We start from the raw sequence: 19,975 nt of genomic DNA, 5'->3' as shown, positions 1-19,975 counted from the left end.
TTTATTCTAGACTACAAGAAACACACCTCCACCAGGATTGTCAGTATGGTCCGACAGAACAATCCCCGCTGCCGTGTACGGCTGCACATCGTCCAGTCTCGGCTCCGTCCCCACCGACCACTCGTAATGGGAGATGCCGTGCTGCTCGCTCTCAAAGCCGCCGAACTGTAAACAATCAGTATAAGACGATTATTAGATGTACTATCTTTTAAAGAATATGTTTATCAACGTGAGCTAAAAATATGGCCTTATGGGAACAAAACTAGAACAGAATTTACTTACTGCGGATCAGGAGAAATCACTAAAATGTAGTACCCCATTCTTTAAAATCCGTCTTTTAAATGACTTTGTACCTGGACTGTGACAGTTGACACATCCCTCTGATAGTCGACATCCACAGTCATGGCCTGTTCTACTGTAGTCCACGTCTCCCAACCGTCAGTCACTGTCCCGGCCTGGTCAGCACGGACCACCTTTATAGGACTGAATGTCATAAAATGTACCGCGTCAATCTCTACGGATTTATACCGGCCGTTCTTTCTAGTTATTGCAGTATGTTGTAATCATATCCCAAGACTGAAGTAAGAGTTTGATATCCTTGAACATCATTCCACGAAAAGGCGCAATCGTTTTATATCATCATAGAAAGGCTTTTCATTCCGCTGCTGTCCCCACCCCACCCGAAGGGAACAGAGATAATACATGTAATGGACAAACATTTCTGACGACGCGTGATGCTCAACTGACGGTGAAACTAGTGAGGCACTCTCCACGTGCAGACAGAAAACGCACGGTAGATATGATTTTAAAAAAGTTACAAATTTCCCCACCAACCTCTGTCAGTGCAGCGGGCATCTGACAGGTGGTGCTTACTTAGATTTTCAATGTGATCTTTCTGCATTTTTACCTTGATGTGATGTTTCTTGAAAAGCTCCCAGCAGCGTTTTCAGCCTTCACCGTGAGATAGTAGATAGGCGAGTTAGTTGTTTTGTTTGTCAGTTGAAGATCGAGATTCCCGACGTAACTGTCTGTTCCAGTGCCAAAACTTTGGTAGTCAATGACATCATTGCCACCTGCAAGTAGAATGTTTTATATCAAATTATCAACAAAATATAAACCAAAGTTCAATCACCTCATACTTTCGGCAGATGATTTTAACCTTTTCGACTAATGTGTTATAAGCGTTCTCATTTATCATGCAAATAAGGTCATCATTTGCACAAATTATATCAGTTGATCATATTCTCCACCCAAATAACAGAAGTTGTATCATTATAATTATGAAGTCTATTTTATTTCTAGCAATTCCTAATACCCCCATTCCACTTGGACGGCGCTCTCACCGCGCTCTCACGGCAACCTCATTTTGGCCAGATCGCCGTGAGAGCGCCGACAACGCGGCGAGAGCACCATTGAGAGCGCCGATAGCGCGACGAGAGCGCCGTGAGAGCGCCGACAGCGCGGCGATGGTTTTGAACATGCTCAAAACCTTCGCCGTGAGAGCGCCGAGGATGGCGATCAAAAACGAATGCCGAGAGAGCGCGGAACGAGCGCGGTGAGCGCCGTGAGAGCGCGGTGAGCGCCGTGAGAGCGCCCAAGGTGGGATCAAAGGACCGCAGCGAGCGCTCAAGGATCGCAGCGGGCGCTCCAAAAGGATTGAATGTTCTTATGACTGTAGTTCAAACAAATTTCATTCTTGAAGTGGTGTATCTTGAATTTCTGGGAATTTTGTGGTCAAAATTATAGTTTTGCTCGTGGGTAATACAAATTGACGAATAACTACAAGTACTTGCTTCCATTCAAATAAAATTTCCTCCAAGTTTTATTGTCAGTGGTTCAAAATGTGTTTCAAAATTCTGAGATTTACGTAACTGTTATAACGTAGAATGATAAAATATATTAATTGCAAACAGTTTACATGACAGACAAAACAGAAAAAAACAAGTTGAACATACATATATTACTTAAGACACACACTGAGCGACCGTGCAGCGACTAAAATTGAATCTGTTTTCCCATTGATTTTATCATTTAAATATGATGCAAGAGATAAAGGTATGACTGAGAAGACAACTAAGCACACAAAACATAACAAAAATTCGTTTTTTATCTCTGGAATTCGTTGAGTGATTTGTGAAATCTTTGGTCACTCATAAAAAGTTGCTGACATTTGACATTTTGGTCACGCTGAGAGCGCGCAAGGGTCGCCGTAGAGATTCCACTTGAGCACGTTTTCTAGGAGTTCGGCGCTCTCACGGCGCTCTGGGCAATTTTACGTCGCCGTGAGAGCGCGGCGAGAGCGCCGTCCAAGTGAAATGGGGGTATTATCAATTATGCAGCGTTTGATTTGTATTCAACCATGTTCACCCCCACAAACCTTTCAAATGCAACAAATAGAAATTACAGTTATTTTCTCAGTAGTTGTGCAGTTTAGGTCTACATTTGCATAACTTTTATAACTTTCATGTCACTATTTTCTCTATTTATCATATTTCAGTTATATATGTTACATTTTGAAAATTCCTATCATGGAATGCAGTTGGGTTCATAAGGTTTCCCCAGATTTTGATTTGCACAATTACCATCTCATTATATCAAGCATCACTTAAGCCATCCACATTTTTAAAAAAAGTTGTATACACGGTTCTAGCTATCGCTCTGTGTTTTGACAACTAGCTGTAGGGCCCCTGGGGACAGGCAATGTCAGGAGCGGGATATTTGCCCCAGTATGTTAACTGATAGGTGCCACGTCCACACGTGTTAGTATTATCATGCAAATTGTGTTTTTGTTCATCTTCTGCATTCCTAATGCAAATAAGGGGACCAAAACGTTATCATGGCGAGATTTGATAACGACATACCAATTTAAACTTAAGACAATCCACCAATGCATTACCGAGTCATCATGTTCATACACAGATACAGACAAACGCTCGGTAAAAGATAACCTTCTTGGGGAAGGTAACAACAATAAATGTTAAATGAAATGACCCAAGGTATGTACAGTTTTCTTTTTTTTTACATTGAAGCACAATTCTTGTATGGTTGGTCTGACCTGGAGTCGTTCCTACAGCCACCCAGTACGACACCACCCCGCTCTCGAAGTCAGTAGCCATCCAGGACGCCTGTATGCCCTGCAGGTCTGTGTGGAGAACGTAGCCGTCCTCCAGCTCCTCAGGCTCTCCGGCTGTCACTCCGACCCTCACATTAACCATCTGATAACAATTATATCACATAGGCTTGCTAAGTTATACTAAAGTGGTATAGATGTAAATCTATGCATATAACGTACAATAAAAGACAATACTACAGTATTTGTGCAGTAGTATTTGACCACTATATAATATCAACGACGACACGTATTTGACTGTAATTTTTGATTGTAATGTTGACATACGAGGGCGACACTTCAAACATAAACCAAGGTCTGACACCAGGGGGCCGAAAATCAACCTTGTCAGGCCAAATATAAAATCACAATCAATCAAGAAGTTCTGAAGTCGTTGTTGACCGCTAATTTTCTGAAACACAATGACATACGAACTCTTGCTTTTCATAGTAGCAAGTTTATAAAGGACTTATTATAAAAAAACACTACAAAAATAGATGTAAAAATCTGCTTGAATGCTTTGGAGAACTCTTTGGACCCCAGCCAAATTCTAAAATAGCACCTTTGACCCGGAAAGTCATGTGAGTTTCCCCGACGAGGCCCAACAGTTAAACAGATAATGATGATATCATCATTTACACATACACAGACATAATTATATATATATATATATATATATATATATATATATATGGTGGGATACATACCCCTGGCGGACTGGTGTCCACGATCAGACCGTTGGTTTCGTGCACTGTTGTCGCCCCGGCACCGTTGACAGCAGCGACGCGCACGAAGTACAGCGCACCATTAATCAGATTAAGATGTGCAGGCGATGTCCATGTCTTTTGCTTTCCATCAATTTCAACACTTTCTTCCCTGTTTATAAAGCATTTTTTTAGAGATCAACTTAGGTAGCTTAAAAATGTAGTCATGTTAAATCGTTCATAATGATCCCGACTTTGACTTTGTTCATGTAAGCTATACCATCGAAGCAAAGACGTAAATCTGTATAGAGATGTGAAGGAAAGCCGCTCAGAAACGACAAATTTAACTACATGCAACCATCCTTCAACCGTGACCAGTAAAGACGCCCAAAACACAAGAATCCAACCCTCTTATTGCCCTGTCATTGGCAAAAACATTTTGAATCCAAGGTGGGCAACAAGAATAACCATCCATCGGCACGAACTTGACGGCAAGTTTACAAAAGGAAAACATACTGACCTCTCTGGATAGATTTGCCTCTTTGTCCCGGCTGCTTTCTTGAAGACTGTAATCATATACTTTTCAATCCCAGACTCGGCGTCCTCGAATATCCAGTTGGCCGATATGCGTGACGCATCGGCCTGGAACAGATTTACGGAAAATATAGGAGGGTATCATGGCAATTATTCATGTGATAGCTGACATTGTTCGTTTTGGTACATTTTACGCACACCAGTAATCGCATTAAATGTCATCTGTTTTACTGGCATTTGATTCACATCATGTAAATTTCTCATAACTAGCAATCATATTATCAGCTGTAAACATTTCTATGACTTTTTCCTAATCAGAAACAATGATCACTATTTTGAAAATCTTACCGAGAACGCCCTGTCCTCTCCCGGCTCGGCCCCGTCCCCCAGATGAACCATCACCGGCTTGGTCAGGTCCATTACGAACCCATCAGATGACGTCACGGTGGAATCCATCGCCTGATTGGTTGCCTCCAGTTGGACGGACACGTGATCTCCATGATGCAGGTGAAACTTGTGCCAGTTGATTTGGGCGGCGTCAGGCCCTACTGACGTTTTCTCATGGATAATTTCCGAAGTATGTGTTTTGTTCCCTGAAAATATAACATACATGGATTGTCATATCGACTACAAACGCTATGCTAATTATAGTATCCCAACAAGCAACGTTTTTCTACGTAATTTCTGTAGAAAATGTGCTATCTTATACGTAAAGGACAATTATCAAAATGTAGGCAGGTGCAGCTGAAGACGAATCGTAATTTATCAAAATATTGTACTGTGCCAATATCTTATTTCAGATCATCAAGAAACAAGCTGATATTCACCAATCAGGTGGCTTCAAGTTGCAATAACCACCGGTCATTATTACTCCAAATTGAACATAGATTTTGTGAAATCTATCCAGCTGCTTTGACTTACCTTCATCTAACTAATATGTATAAAAAAATTACACTTACAATAAAAGCATTCTATTCATCATGTTACACGGGACTTGTCTAATTCATGTGTAAGTTTGATATATTATATACAATGTGTATATAATGTATAAACGATAATAACGTTAATGACCCGCTTTCCCTCGGTTTATACGGTGTAATAATGCATTGTCAGTTCATATAGCCTCATCTTTAACCACCTAATTTGGTTCTCTCCCTTGGTGGCTAATTCGGTGGTTATAGAAGCCGACCATCCCGTATGACACCGTACGTAACTCATAGTGGGTTATCACCCTTTACTATTACCTTCTGAGAAAGATGTTCTTTGCACCGTCACGGCGTAGTCCCCGATCCCTGACTCCGGGTCGCTGTAGCCGTCCCAGTTGGCGGACACGGTGGAAGGTTCGGACGAGAACTGCAAGTCTGAGTCTGGCTCCAAACCGTCCCGTAAAGTTCCTTCCACGGGCGGCGTTGCGTCAAACAGGACTTAAAGACAGTAACATGAGACTTTGAGAAAACCGTGATGCAAATGAGGAGTGATGCAAATATGGTCAAATGGTCTGTATCTATTAACATGAATATGAAATAATGTTTCCTTTGGAGCATTTACCTCCATCTGATGACTTCGAGACGTTCAAGTTGTCGTGCCCATTGTTGAATGCCACAAGTATGGAGTAGTACGTTGTGTTGTGGATCAGTTGTACGTCTGCGCATGCCTGCGATGTCGTGTGAGGGTACTCACTCAGAGATACCACGTCGTCTGTTCCAGGCTCCGAACCCACTCCCCATTCGTAATGACCTAATTGTTAAATCATTATATCAAATGTTTTCATAAATGCTTATACCATGCAATTGTCGAATTTCCAAAATATTAAACTCTAAGCTCTGCTATCGAATTTGAATTCAATTTCATAAATTAGAGTTCTCTATCTGTAGCTCATAAAAACACCATGTCTTACCTTAGTTACGGTAGCTAAAGCAATCGTTCAACCAATCAAACTGATTATGTCTTACCTTAGTTACGTCAGCTAAAGCAATCATTCAACCAATCAAACTGATTCAAACATAAAGTAGAACAGTAGGAGGGAGTTCTATAATGATGATGTAGTACGCAGCTTACTCAGACCACTCTCCTCATCATGGAAGTCCTTCCAGTTTGCACATATTGTGTTAGGGTCAGAGGTGAAGTTCAGGTCATGGCCATAAAGGCTGCCGTCATACAGGATCCCGGCAATAGGTGGTGAGGTATCAACGAGAACTGGTTGGTCCGCATGGCCAACCTCACGCAGGTCAACTGTCAATAACAATGTTGACATGGAAATCATTCAAAAGTCAATGTTAACATGAACGCAAGCACCTCTTGAAGTATATGTCTGTTCATAGTGACATAGATATGTCACAAAGTATAATAACGATAAAAATTTTTGCACACATTTCTGCTTACTAACGCATACATTATATTAAGTCTTAACATTCTCTTCATAAAATAGGCTGACATATATTCGACATAAACATAATATGAGTATATGATGATGACTGCGAGGCAGTAGTACGAGCCCATACCGTTGTTAATAGCCCGAACTTTGACCCATGCCGGCACTCCATCAGGTATGTGAAAGTTGACAGACGTGTGTGTTGTGTTGCCATGACGATACCAGTCCATCATGTGCACGTCACGTTTGCTCCGTCCGAGTCCAAAGTCAATCTCTCGAATGTCGGAAAGCGGATCGCTGAATATTGAAAGTCAAGGACCAACATCTTATTTCAAATCCATTTCAGAATCTTCAACGCCGCAGTAAATGGCGTTTTGGTCGGGGATTCACTGACGTGGGTGCTGGGGGCGTCAGTGCAAGTATTGTATAATTGAAATTCGTTAATCGAAGAATACTCGATTGATATTCTCGAAATCAAAATGTGTTTTGTACCTGACGTTATACTCGGCCGAAATGGTGAAATCAGTTTCGTCATACTGCACACTGTGGACGTGATGTACAAACGGCGGGGTGTTGTCGATGATGTAGGGCGCGGTGTGGCACACTGTCGTTGCCATGGCACCGCCGAACTCAACGTTGTTGATTGCTCGAACAGTGATATGATACTCTCCGTCTAAATGGGGTATACGATTGAAAAAGTCTTATTATGATACTCATTTTAAGTACCAACGTTGTTTATATTTGTCAACAGAGGCTGCGATCACAGAGCAACAAAACATTGGACAGGTCGCTCAACAAATGTCATTGATGACGAGTCTTTCTACGTTTTCTACATTTTACTGCTTTTTATATCGTTCATCACACTCCAAATATAAAATCCAGGGTCATATTAATGCAGTTTTGGTCGCTCAGGTACCGCTGTCTAGTGAGTGGCATTAGGCCTAGGAAAAATGTTGTTTCCGGTTACCCGACCGACCCTAGGGTAAACCTGACAACCCTTTGTATCGCTAGCGGGGTGGACCGCTGGAAAGGGACATTTCATTTTAACGGCTGAGTGATGAGCATTTTACATCCTGTTAACAGATAGCCTCCGTTGCAGTCCTTTTCCCCGCAGCGTTTTTTTATTTTTTTATTTTTTTTGTTGGGGGGGGGGGGCGTATTTGCTTAGGATCCCGTATCCGCCGTGCCCCTGTGTCCGCTATAGACCCTGTCTCAAGCAGATACGCCCCCCCCCCCCAAAAAAAAATGAAAAAACGCTGCGGGGAAAAGGACTGCAACGGAGGCTAGCATTCTAAAAGGAATCGATCAGACTTGTTCCCGACATATTTTTTTTAGCAATTCAACAGTGGGATTTACCATAGATTTTACCTTCTAGATTTAGGGGACTCGCAATACCATCGTGCGTCCACTCAGACACGTCGAACAGGTGCGCATGCGGGTCAATGTGAGGATGGACATCTCCTCCGCACGGAGCTCTACCTGAGGTCCAGGAGTAACCATGGAGACCGGATTCGTTGTCATGGAAACCATCCCAATTTGCTGCAGGTGAAACAGTGAATATATTGGTTTAAGCATCTTAGTACTAGACCAATGTGTGAGTGAGATTACGTTCGGTACTGATTGGTCATTATAGATGATGACGAAGGTGACAGTGGTCGTTGAATCTTTGATCCGTGTATACGTTTGACTTTGAAGAAGGTTTAGCCTTGTACTATGATTACTACCAACACAGCTGAGCTTCCATGATAACCACAGTAACTATTATGGTCTTTTCTATGCTATAGAGTTTGCTAATGTTGAGTGTTTTAAAGTGACGTCAGTAAGAGCGCAATGGACTCTAGGGAATAGCAAGGATGAGAATATTAAAGAAGCGGGAATCTGAAAGGTCAGGAAGGAAGTGGTCAGCCATAGAAGCAGCAGAGGAGGCCAGAAGCAGGCTAAGACACAAAGACATAGAGGGGGTGGTGGCCCAGGGCAGGCTGGGCTTAGGAGCAGGATCAACAGGGAGTCAGAGGTGGAAAGATGCACGGCCCATGGAGGAAGGAACCAGATACAGAGTAAAATAAGACGGCGGGAGGAGTACCAAGAGCTGAGACAGAGCTGAGACAGAGCTGCGCAGATGGATGGTGGATTTGTGCTTCCCAGTGGAGATAGGCTGTAGAGGCTTTGTTAGCCAAACTACATGGAGGGCACCGGGAGTACATGGGATGAAGGACAGGAGAAGCAAGAGAAGCAGCGTCCCACTGGGTATGGCTGAAAGTGAAACCATAGAATGAAAGATCCAAGGCGCCCCGCAATGCAGATAGGGTACTGACACCAAATGAACGAAACCCTGAACGAAGGCTAGAGGACAGATGATGACGTAGTAGGAATAAAGCAGCTACGCTGTTTCAAGTACCTACCTGACACATATCTGTTAGCTCGGGTGTATCGCAAGTCAACCAGTGGCTCGTGTCCATTAAACACAGTGCGAGACCCTTCTCCGTCTACTATCCACCTGAACAAAGACGTGATCAGGTACTTAAATTAGTTGGACGTGAACTAGCCTAGAAATAAAGAGGTGTAACAAACAAGTGCAGTATGTGTATGTCGGCCAGGTGCAACGACTACAAATTTAGTGGTTCCTAAAAGAAATGTTTACCTAGTCTTCTTGCACAGGGGGGTACTATATATTGTGGCTTGGATTGATCAGCAACTGATCTGGGAAGAGAGAAAGGGGAGGGAGAGTTAGTTAGTTACATACCTGTGGTTCGGCAGGGGCGTCTGTTCTCCACACCTGAACTGTTCCCAGTGATCCAGGACGAAGTCCCCGCAATCCTCTGTCATTAGCACGTCCATGATGACGTTCTCCAGCGGGCCCGGGCTCGGAGGGGTGAAGTCGGTAAGGACACCGGGGGACGTCAGGATGTTAACGTAGCCTTTTTGAAACAAAATGTTCATGATCTTACATGCGACTTTCAGATGTGTTCAGGTCGTATCAATCAATGAGAGAAGCGTTTTTAGTTTATTTTTGTCTGTCAAGTCACCAGAACCAGCCCTTTAAGGCATAAATGTACAAGTTGTTACATATCATTCCAATCATTATTGTATAAAGACCAGCAGCGGCCCTAGACCCTTTACAAATAAGTCTTTTGTCAGACGAATATAATCTATAGTGCCACTGCAAATTTATTCCTATACCTGACAGGGAACATTCAATGATACTGTGTTGTACTTTATTACAAAGAAACATCGTCACCTACCTAACGTGTTGTTTATATAGAGGTTGAAGTAGTATAAGGCATCATGCCTCATCTGCACGTCTTCATGTCGGAATTCCACAGCATGGCCGACGCCAAGCCGCTCAAAATTGTGGAAGTGACCAACCTGCAAGCACAGAACAACATCAGGATATCTCATCACGTTTTAACCAATAAGCGGACTTTTTTAAGCCGATGTTATTAATTGATATTCATTTAATAGACCTTGTTTTCTTAGCTTTTCACATAGACCATATTTTACGTATGTTTTTTTTTTCTGTTAAAATAACAACAACAATATAACTTATAATGAGTAATTGACAACAAGCTCCAGAGGTGCCTAAGTATTTACATGAAATTCACGGAATGCCCACGAGTTTACTTGATACATACTAGTATTTTTTACGGAATATCTACGATCGAACTATCAGTACAAACCGCAAAGTTCCTTATCATTCATATGTATTTATTCCGTAAAACTCGTATGAATTCCGGAACATTTTAATCGAATCGCACTCTGAAGCTCTGACTACATACATGGAGCAAGATTTGGGAATAAATTAACGTTTAAACAGTCAGCATTTCCATGAATGAATGAATGAATGATTGAATGAATGAATGGTTTTATTTGATTATTTGATCCATGATTTTCTCCCTGATCATTTCATGCACTTTTCCCGTAGCTTACACACGCTCTAGGTGTACCTCATGCATCTCTACACCGTGTCCCTCTATCTCCTCCAGTAGTTCGCAGGTCTCGTGTCCGTAGTCATAGTTGAAGCTGAGACACTTCGCTGGGGGATGCTGCAAACACTGCATGGCGCACTGTTGAGGTGTGTCTAACTTCAAACTAGCAATCGAGGTGGAGATCACTCTTCCCGTCCTTCCACCTTGAATAATTAGATAGAAGTATTCAAACACCATGCGATAGCTACTACATATTAAACAGACATTTATGTCATGCCTAGGCCTGATACGGGTGTTCCGGACCGTGTGATAACTATCCGGATCACGTAGGGTTCGGGAGTGTTATCACACAGGCTTCCATAGAATATTTCGAATGCGACCGTCGGGCGATCCGACCCGCGGTCGGGCTGGTACCTCGGGTGATACGGAATACCCCGTGTTGTCTTCTATATTTATGTCATACCTGGGACTGACACGGGTGTTCCGGACCGTGTGACAATTTCCCGTTTTTTGAGTTGTATCACACGGGCGTCCATAGAATATATAGAATGCATTTCGAGCGCGCTGGTTGCGCCGCTGTCGAAAATTCGAATAACGGATTCGGAGGTTTTCAAATACCGGATTCGGAGGTTGGAATCAATGTTGTTACAGTTTTGTGTTCGAGGACACAAAATTTTCTCAACTTTTGGCGCATTCCGCATTGAAATATGTGTTTCTCGGGTGCCAGCCCGACCGCAGGTCGGATCGCCTACGGCCGTCGTGCGACTCTACCCGCGGTCGGGCTGGTACTTCGGGTGATTCGGAATACCCCGTGTTGTATTCTATATTTAGCACGTATGACAACAATAGTTCGGAAACCTCTAATCTCAATTAAATATAAATCATGTAAATTAGGCCCTCATTTGCATAACATGTATCTATCATTTCTATTATTTCTCAGTTGCATACGTTGCATTTATGAACTGTCTTACCATTGAACGCAGTGGATTCCAACATTTCTGCATTAATTTCTCCATTAATTTCATAAATTTCTCCAATTTGCATAATTCGCACTGTGTACATCTCTGTCTAAGCTACCTGCATATTAAATAACATGAAAATCTGTCCTTCCTTTTTTCAGTTATTCGCCTTGGAAAATTTTGACAAAACGCCAATGCAAATCCATTGACACATACCAGGGTGCCCCAAAGCTACCTTGACCTTTGTTCTCCCAGCACCTAACCACACACTAAATATCATTTCAGTTCATCTAGAGGTTCTTTAGTTATGGTGCCTTGAAGCATGCTGGCACACACACACACACATACACACACACAAACACACAAGCAAACACGCTTAAAACAATATCTCCATAAAAAGTATTTTTTTTCATGGAGATAACAATCAGCAAAACCATATCTCGAAGAAACATTTGGCATTTGCCTCGGGTACCTGTAAAATCTGCCACCCTGACATGTAATCAAGCACAATCGTATCTCTAGAAGATAATATTTGTCGTTTGTCTTTGATACCTGTGAAACGCTGTAAAGCGGGCCCCGCAGCTGTCACAGCCGTGTTCGCGGTCGTACTGACGTCATGCCATGGCACGACCTGGTCTCCGTAGACTTTTCTACCATACCCAACGCCTTCCTGGACGAATACGGGTACAACAAGGAGCATAAGGTTATGAAGTTGTGGTTGCAACTAAGGGATGAAAGGACTTCGAATCTTTTGCGATTCAATTATGTTTGTGATAAGATGTCAAACCTTCGTTATTAGTGCAAATGTTAGGTCCGTCAATCCTACGTTATCCCCTTTGTTTATTACGGATGATTTGAAATGTTATCATATAACATGTTAATCACTCATCGTTGATAAAGACTACATGAAAAACTACTAGGGCAGAAATAGGGCAGAACAATCCAAATACTTGCGTTAACTCTAAGACGCCTATTCTTATGTCAAATAGACCGATCCTGTCGAACACCATATCGAACGAATAGAAGACCCATAGAACCCCCTGTTCTATTCAGAACACATCCGTCGAAAACAGCGTTGGCGGGGCAGAAATGGCACGTGTAAAGCAGGGTACGTATATCTGGCACAGGTTTTCCACTGTATTGGTTGAATGCATATGCTCAGAACAAAAACGAATTTAAAAAGAAAATAGATCGGGCACTCAACGAGAGGAAGCTTGTACCATATGCTGACTACTACAAAATCCGCAAGCGCAGAGTTTCGTCTGTTCCGTTACTGGTGTGTAAAACTGGTTAACTTGAAAGTGAACAGGGAAGTAAAAGGATGCATTTTAATTCTTAGTTGCTAAATACCATACAGCTGTTATGCATGCAGTCAATACAGTGGGACCCATGTCACAGATATATGAACCCTCCTTTACACGTGCATCGGCTGTTTGTCAGAAACTAGGCGCTGATGCCCGCCGACAAGGGAAAACTATGCGACGCATACCGCTTTAACATTGACCGAATACATAGCGCTCTCATCGCAACTACATCTACCCCCTCCTTAAACAACTCTACCCGGTGGATACCTTCAACAAGGTAGACATATCATTCTTATTTGGCCCGCTCTGAAAGGGTTTCAGTGCCAAAAAAGCTTAACCGAAGTCAGTGGCATTATTTTCAACCTAGCCGCGGTGGCCATGTTTGGTCCGTCAAACCCTGTTTTTGACGGAGGTGTTCGAAATCGAACAGGGGGCGTGGCTTTGGGATCGGTCTATACCTTCACGATAATATCATAGAAAAAAAATGACTCAACCTGTCAAATGTGTAGGCCTTAAACGATCATATTTTGCGAACGAATTGTCCAACAAACGTCCAGTGTCTATGACCCAACTTCCGAATGTCACATAATGCACTTTTCACCCTTACTATGGAATAACACATCAAAGTTGACGTCACGTGATACGTTCTTACCCGTTTGAGAAGAATGACGGAATCATCATGAGCCACAGCTGACGCGCGGAGGATGTTGGGATGGCTTGTTGTGAGGAAGTCAGGAGTGACGCGCCCTCCAGGTAAGGTGACGTCATATGTGGGCAGCTCACAAGTGACCTTGGCGTCGCCTCCGCCCGAGTTGGTTCCCGTGACAGTAAAGTAGAGCGGTACGCCTCCCTTCATTTTCTGGACATAGTCAAAGTTTTATAACCGTGTAGCAAAGCAACTGATATCATTTACGAGCTAGGGTTAGATTAGAGCAGTCTACCATTTTCTTATTATTTCGTATTTTCTTTTTGGCAAAATTTGAATAAATGCAACATAGGTTTACTTTGTCGAGCCCAATCCAAAATATCCTTTTGCCTCTTAGTTAAAGTTTGAAGATTGAAGATGTCCAAGAATACCTTAAATATGACATTTGAGGGTCCTCCTAGGGCTTCATTGTCCACCACGTCACTTCCACCTCTGTACGTCCCTACATTGTAGGTCAGCTTCACTTGGCTTTCGCCATCCTCGGCTGCTACTTCCAGCTGAAAGGCGGGTTCTACCACGTCCCGACCAGCGACCTGCTGGACTTCACAATGTGTGGTGATGGCGGCCCTCTTCCCAACGTTGACTACTGTTGATGTCTATTGAGCGAAGTTTAACAGCAAAAATCATTGATGAAATTTGCAACTATGTTGTTTTAGAAAGTACTCCTAAGGACAAATGCAAATTTAAGACTTGTATTAATCGCAACCTTAGTGTCCCTCGCCAACGCCCTACTATATAGTTACGGGTCAGCTGCTAAGCTAAGGCATGGTGCTAAGCATAGAAAAAAAAGTTGATTCATCAATCGTAAGTTAATGTTACCAACATTGAACACGTTATCGGAAATCTTATTACCATATTACAATAAAAGTACAGATACGTCCTAATCTACTTATAGATGATTGACTCTCGCTTGAGGCAGAAACCCTGAACTGAGTTTATTGGGGTTTCAAATATGACAGATGTAACGCTCAAAATAAAGTGCTTACGTCAAATTTGAATTTCCTAAAAGTGGATGGAGTAAGGTCTGGCTCTGGGATTCCTGTGTTGAAAATGTTCGTTGTGACAGGAGGCGTCTCATAATGCCACAACAGATAGTCGAGTAATGTTATTTCTTTTATAAAAAGGTAAGATTTCAGAATGCCACGGAGCTCTAGTCGCAATGGAATCATGACCATATCCATCCGTGCCCTGGAAATGTAAGATAGTCCGTATAAAATACATGGCAAAATGTTCAATATCTTAATTATCATAAATGTCAATAAGATTTTCCCAATGATGTTCATCAAAGCAGTAGGTACAGCGTTATGACTCAGGTATATCACCAATATTGGCAACAACAAAAAAACGAAAACGGTATGTCTATATGTTCTCAGTTACAGCTGATGAGAAGCCTCCAATACAAGACTATTTATCATACTAAGCGTATTAATTTTGTTTCATTGACTGTGCAAATACCATATCTCAGTATCAGTGTTACACAATGCCCTAAATTTGTTGTTTAAAAAATGATTTAGTATTTTCATATTCTATAGATCTCTAGACTCTATCAAGTCTATGCGATGAATAGAAATTGATTTATTTCGCTGAATTTTATTCTAATTACATATGTAAACTAACTTTATGAAAATTTATTTCTAACCCGACATTTAGTGGGAACTTGGTGAATTCTATCTCTGCCCTCGTTGGGAAATCAGTTGTCAAGACATGTCCTTTTAACTGGAGCTCTGCCATCAGGAGCAGCAAATTTATCCCGAGACTTGCAGTAACAACGGCACCAACTTGTGGCGTCACTTGACCCTGTGAATATATGTTAGATATCCATTACCATCAGTTTATGAGAAATACCTTATATCTACTGCAGTGCTCTTTTGGAATGAATGAAAAATGAATAAGCAAATAGAACATTGTAAAGTCAACAATCTATTTTTGTATCGTCAACAGTATTTTCAATTTAACATCTTATACTCACGGGAACACTTGTGGCTGTGTATTTATAACTGAGCAGTTACATGTCGTTGTTATAACAATGCACATTTCTATGTCTTTCAGAAAGCCTGTATTCCTCTAGAATGACTAAAGAGTTACATACATAGGCTTTCATTTTCATCAGAGATACTCCTGCCTCCAATTTCACGCCGATAAATCCACCAGCTCCAAAGCCTTGGCGAACAAAAGTTGAGTACATATTAGTAGGATACAAATAACCTCTTACAGTTTATGGCTAGGCAAAACATTATGGGGGAGATCATGATGATGCACACGTTTTGAAAAATTATATGCATTGGTTAAAATATTCAAACGTCTAAGAAAATTGATTCAGCCAGCCTATCGACCCACAAGTTTTTAATGATAACAAAGAAGTTTTCAATTTTTGAGATTTAACTTTATCAGCTGCGCCATGGTGGTATGTTAAGCTGATTGGCTCTGCTGTCCTTTATTTTGCGAGATATGATGGTTATCTAGTACATTAAAGATAGTTTGTTACAATCGAGATCAATTCTAACTGTAAAATCATTTATGTACGTGTATATTTAGGTATGAAAGAAGAAAGACATTTAACATAAGTCATAAAGCTTCTTTTCTCTATGTTTTTGTTATCCACTCACCGAGGTACATAGGGATCGGTCCAACCATGAACTCAACCCTGACATTGAAGAATGTTTTTTCCCATGGTCCCATTGGAAAAGACCCCGTCAAGTAACTGTCAGTCATGCCGAGCTCAATCCCCAGGTCCTGCATGTCCATCAGGATAGAGTCTAGCCACTAGAGAAAGAGCATTGTTAAAGAGAGAAAGTGTGACATCCTTGCACAAATGACATGAATACTTTTACATTACAACATATATATATATATATATATATATATATATATATATATATATATATATATATATATATATATATATATATATATATATGCCTAACCCTCTCTATTATTCATATGTAGAGTGTGTGTGTGTGTGTGTGTGTGTGTGTGTGTGTGTGTGTGTGTGTGTGTGTGTGTGCAATTATACACCATTTCGTCGTCTACCTGAATATGAATTTAATGTCAAAAATAGCTTTCCTGTTTTTGCAACATTTCAAAGCCTTCCGAAGTCATCAGTTCGAAAGAATACACATAATATGTTTGTCTTTTCATTGTAGGGGAAATAAAGAAAAGGATATAAGCAGCCGATGTGCTATGACGTTATTTCTAGACTCTAGATAGATATTAGTTTTGTTTCTGTTTCAAATTTTGTTTAGTGATTTTTGTCAACTGCACTTCTAAACAGAATAGACAAAAACAAATGTCAACTGTTTTAACATAAATTAGACTTTATTTCAACTGTTTTAACATCAATTAGAGTTTTCTTTATATTATTTTGATGATATATCCCTTGCAAAGTTAATATCAACGCTGTACAAATTAAGTAGCTACTCTGTAGTACGCAATCAGTCACCTCTAACTTAATAGCTGATCTCAGTTCGCTGATGATACCAGAAAATTCTGTTGATAGCTCGGCCAAATCCAGATCAGGAAAATCCAGATCAGGAAAATCCAGAGAGAAACAGCCGGGCCGGAAGAAAAATATTTCCTTCTCCAGTTCTGCCAACGTCATGTCCATTAAGTTCACTGTGAAAGACAAAACGTGATCCTTGTACATTTGCACCCTTATTCAAATTCAATCCAGTGAGTTGGTGACTTTGAGATCTGAGCTAACCGTCATGTCGTACAGTTTGAGCTAGATCCATCTGACTAGGTGGATGTTCTTAATATGTTTATGTCAAAATGTTGATACATATGTCGCCGCGGTAAAAGGTTTCAGACAAGTCTTCATAACTATATTAACTGATTTGAACGTTTACATCAATGGAAAATTGCAACAACACAATACTATGAGGAGCACCAAGCAGCAACATATTGATGCTGTGCCTACACATAAAAATCATATAAAAATCATACAGAATACAACTCTAAAAACCTTGTGGATTTCCAAAAGGGCCTAGAAAGATGGTAAACAAATCCATGAAATGACGTCAAACATATGGGCATCCATTTAATTTGTTGTATTAATTTCATGTCACTAGTACATCATCCTCTGAAATTGGTGGTCATGCGGTAAATAATATAGGGGTTACGGGGGGGCGGTCCTTGAAACCTCCCTTTCTCCGTCTTAGGATGACCAAAAAGCCTGGTCTGAATAGGATTAGATATAATTTGTTACAGTTATGATGGATTCAACAGGAGTATTATGTGTTACCTCTGCTAGCAGACGGGGTTACGCCTCCACTAGGGCAAGGAGGGATGTTGATTCGAACACCTTTTAAGATTTCTATAGGTGTTAGACAAAAGTCCTTGGCACAGACCTTCACAGCAAGGTATATCTGGAAAACATTTTGAAATAGGCTTAGTTTGGCAACGTGCTACTAATATACAAATTTGCCTTGTGAGCTATCACTATAGGTGTCGCTGGAGATTTCTTATGTCAACACTACTTGACTACTGTATTACATGTGTAACAAATCAGAAGTGTGGCATTTTGAAAAGAATTGCCATGGCCAAGGTGTTTGGGCTAATAGTTAGTACTAAGCAGTCTTTGAAAAAATTGAAAAAAATTAAAGGATGCATTTTGGACACAAAAAAATTCAAAAGATTCACTTCCAACGCTCGTTCCCATTTAAATGTACACATTTTGTAATCTCCGTTACCGATTGAAATAGGACGTTCCTGGCATGCATTTAGGATATGACATAGCCTGTATTTACACAAGCTCTCGGCCGGAGGTTACTGATGGCGGTTACAGGCCGGCTGCCCACTAGGAGCGCGATTCGTCAGGCTAGACGTCTAAAAAATAATCCAAGTTGAATTTGCATCAATCCACTTTGGACCGTAATACGTAAAAAAAAAGCACTACGAACCAATACCATAATCATAACTCTTATCCTAAGCAGTGTCAAAATGATATTCGAATTTGCACTATACCTATCCATTTTTGACCAAAACGTGTCAAAAAATTCACTTCTGCTTCAAAATTTCTTACACTTAACATTAAACATGATGTGTCTGGAGCGGATATCTTGATGGTATTTGACATATTGGCGTTGGTTGTCAAAAAAGATAAGCGGTTAGGTGTAAACGACTCTTTGGCACTGCAGCAAAATTTTGGTTTTGATTATAGTTATATCTTGCGTAATCTAGTAGTAAATGAGGACATTATTTATTCATACTAGAGATACATGTAGGTTAGACTAAGATGTCATCATAGATTATGAAAATTTTGACATCACATTGCAAAAGGCAATGTTGCAAAGCTTTGAATTTATCCTCCCCCAAGCCTTTCTACAGGTCTAGTATGGATCGCAGAATTCAGCAAAAAGAGCAAGAATTGGCCGCAGGGAGGTTAATATTTCTCCTGCTGCAGTACCATGGCCACGCACCAGAGGGGCGAATATCAACATTGGCCTTTGCCTACCCAACACATACCAAATACCATTACAATGCATTCAGATGTTCTTAAGTTATGCTGACCACAAATATCCGGGCTCAGACCGACACACAGACAAATACACCAAAAGAAATATCTCTATTTTCAATGGAGGTAACAAATTGAATTCAGTAAATAACCTTTTCTTCACCCTAATATGAGAATAATATTTTCACACCTGCAAATAATGTCACCTACACAACAAATATATCTTACCTCAACATTGGAACTTTGTCTCTTGATGCGGAAACTTCTGAGAAGTTTCACGGAATCAAAAAGGGTCCAAGACTTGTCATAAGTGTAGTCATCTTCCTCCGCTGGCAATAAAGAATACAAACACAAGACGAATGGTTTAACATATCATATACATGCTTACATACCTACTTATGTTACAAGGCAACGGTCATCTACTAATTCTATTGCAAGAGAGAATACATTCTGTATGGCTTAATCTTATACTTCACACATGTTGTGGCTTGTGGTTAAAATGAACTAAGGCAAAAGTTCGTAAACTGTTGCACTATTTGTTGACAATTGCAGGTTTATCTGAGGCATGATATTTTCCGTGAACATACCGAATCCAGACGGAGACAGGTTTTTAGTCTCCTTCAGCTGCCCAAGTTCCATTGTGAGAGTCATGGTGCAGGGATCAAAGCTTACAGAAGCTTTGACGGTGAAGATGTTAAATGGTGGCACGGGTATGGACAGACAGCAGCTGAGGCCAAGACAATTGTCCTGCATGCGGCAGTGCATGGAGTCGGGATTGTTGAGATGATCGAAAATACTCGGACATTCTGCATTGAAAAAATGCAATATTGAACACATACATTCGTCAACCTTAATTCATAGAGTAAACATTTCAAGATAAGGTCCTATTTTGTCATCGGTAAGTAAGAAC

At 41.0% G+C, this 19,975-nt stretch overlaps 1 protein-coding gene across 3 annotated transcripts in view; it reads right to left on the bottom strand.

Annotated features, from left to right (window-relative positions):
• LOC136438250 (uncharacterized) overlaps positions 1-19,975 on the bottom strand; it is a 118,513-nt gene that overhangs the window by 24,717 nt on the left and 73,821 nt on the right. For all 3 annotated transcript variants that reach the window (XM_066433014.1, XM_066433015.1, XM_066433016.1), the window contains exons 32-59: positions 19,653-19,871; positions 19,294-19,394; positions 17,854-17,977; positions 17,053-17,225; positions 16,220-16,376; positions 15,703-15,773; positions 15,253-15,410; positions 14,600-14,801; positions 13,985-14,209; positions 13,560-13,766; positions 12,156-12,273; positions 10,663-10,847; positions 9,961-10,084; positions 9,462-9,636; positions 9,121-9,215; positions 8,087-8,257; positions 7,211-7,391; positions 6,849-7,015; positions 6,406-6,579; positions 5,896-6,084; positions 5,592-5,771; positions 4,696-4,940; positions 4,334-4,455; positions 3,817-3,985; positions 3,056-3,215; positions 908-1,073; positions 354-483; positions 27-165 (exon numbers count right to left, since the gene is read on the bottom strand). In XM_066433014.1, the coding sequence (XP_066289111.1) occupies positions 27-165; positions 354-483; positions 908-1,073; positions 3,056-3,215; positions 3,817-3,985; positions 4,334-4,455; positions 4,696-4,940; positions 5,592-5,771; positions 5,896-6,084; positions 6,406-6,579; positions 6,849-7,015; positions 7,211-7,391; positions 8,087-8,257; positions 9,121-9,215; positions 9,462-9,636; positions 9,961-10,084; positions 10,663-10,847; positions 12,156-12,273; positions 13,560-13,766; positions 13,985-14,209; positions 14,600-14,801; positions 15,253-15,410; positions 15,703-15,773; positions 16,220-16,376; positions 17,053-17,225; positions 17,854-17,977; positions 19,294-19,394; positions 19,653-19,871 (4,527 nt within the window). The remainder of the gene's footprint in view (positions 1-26; positions 166-353; positions 484-907; positions 1,074-3,055; positions 3,216-3,816; positions 3,986-4,333; positions 4,456-4,695; positions 4,941-5,591; positions 5,772-5,895; positions 6,085-6,405; positions 6,580-6,848; positions 7,016-7,210; positions 7,392-8,086; positions 8,258-9,120; positions 9,216-9,461; positions 9,637-9,960; positions 10,085-10,662; positions 10,848-12,155; positions 12,274-13,559; positions 13,767-13,984; positions 14,210-14,599; positions 14,802-15,252; positions 15,411-15,702; positions 15,774-16,219; positions 16,377-17,052; positions 17,226-17,853; positions 17,978-19,293; positions 19,395-19,652; positions 19,872-19,975) is intronic.

This window comes from Branchiostoma lanceolatum, chromosome 7, assembly GCF_035083965.1.
Source record: "Branchiostoma lanceolatum isolate klBraLanc5 chromosome 7, klBraLanc5.hap2, whole genome shotgun sequence".
NCBI classification, from domain to species: Eukaryota; Metazoa; Chordata; class Leptocardii; order Amphioxiformes; family Branchiostomatidae; genus Branchiostoma; species Branchiostoma lanceolatum.
This window is presented reverse-complemented; position numbering and strand designations above follow the sequence as displayed.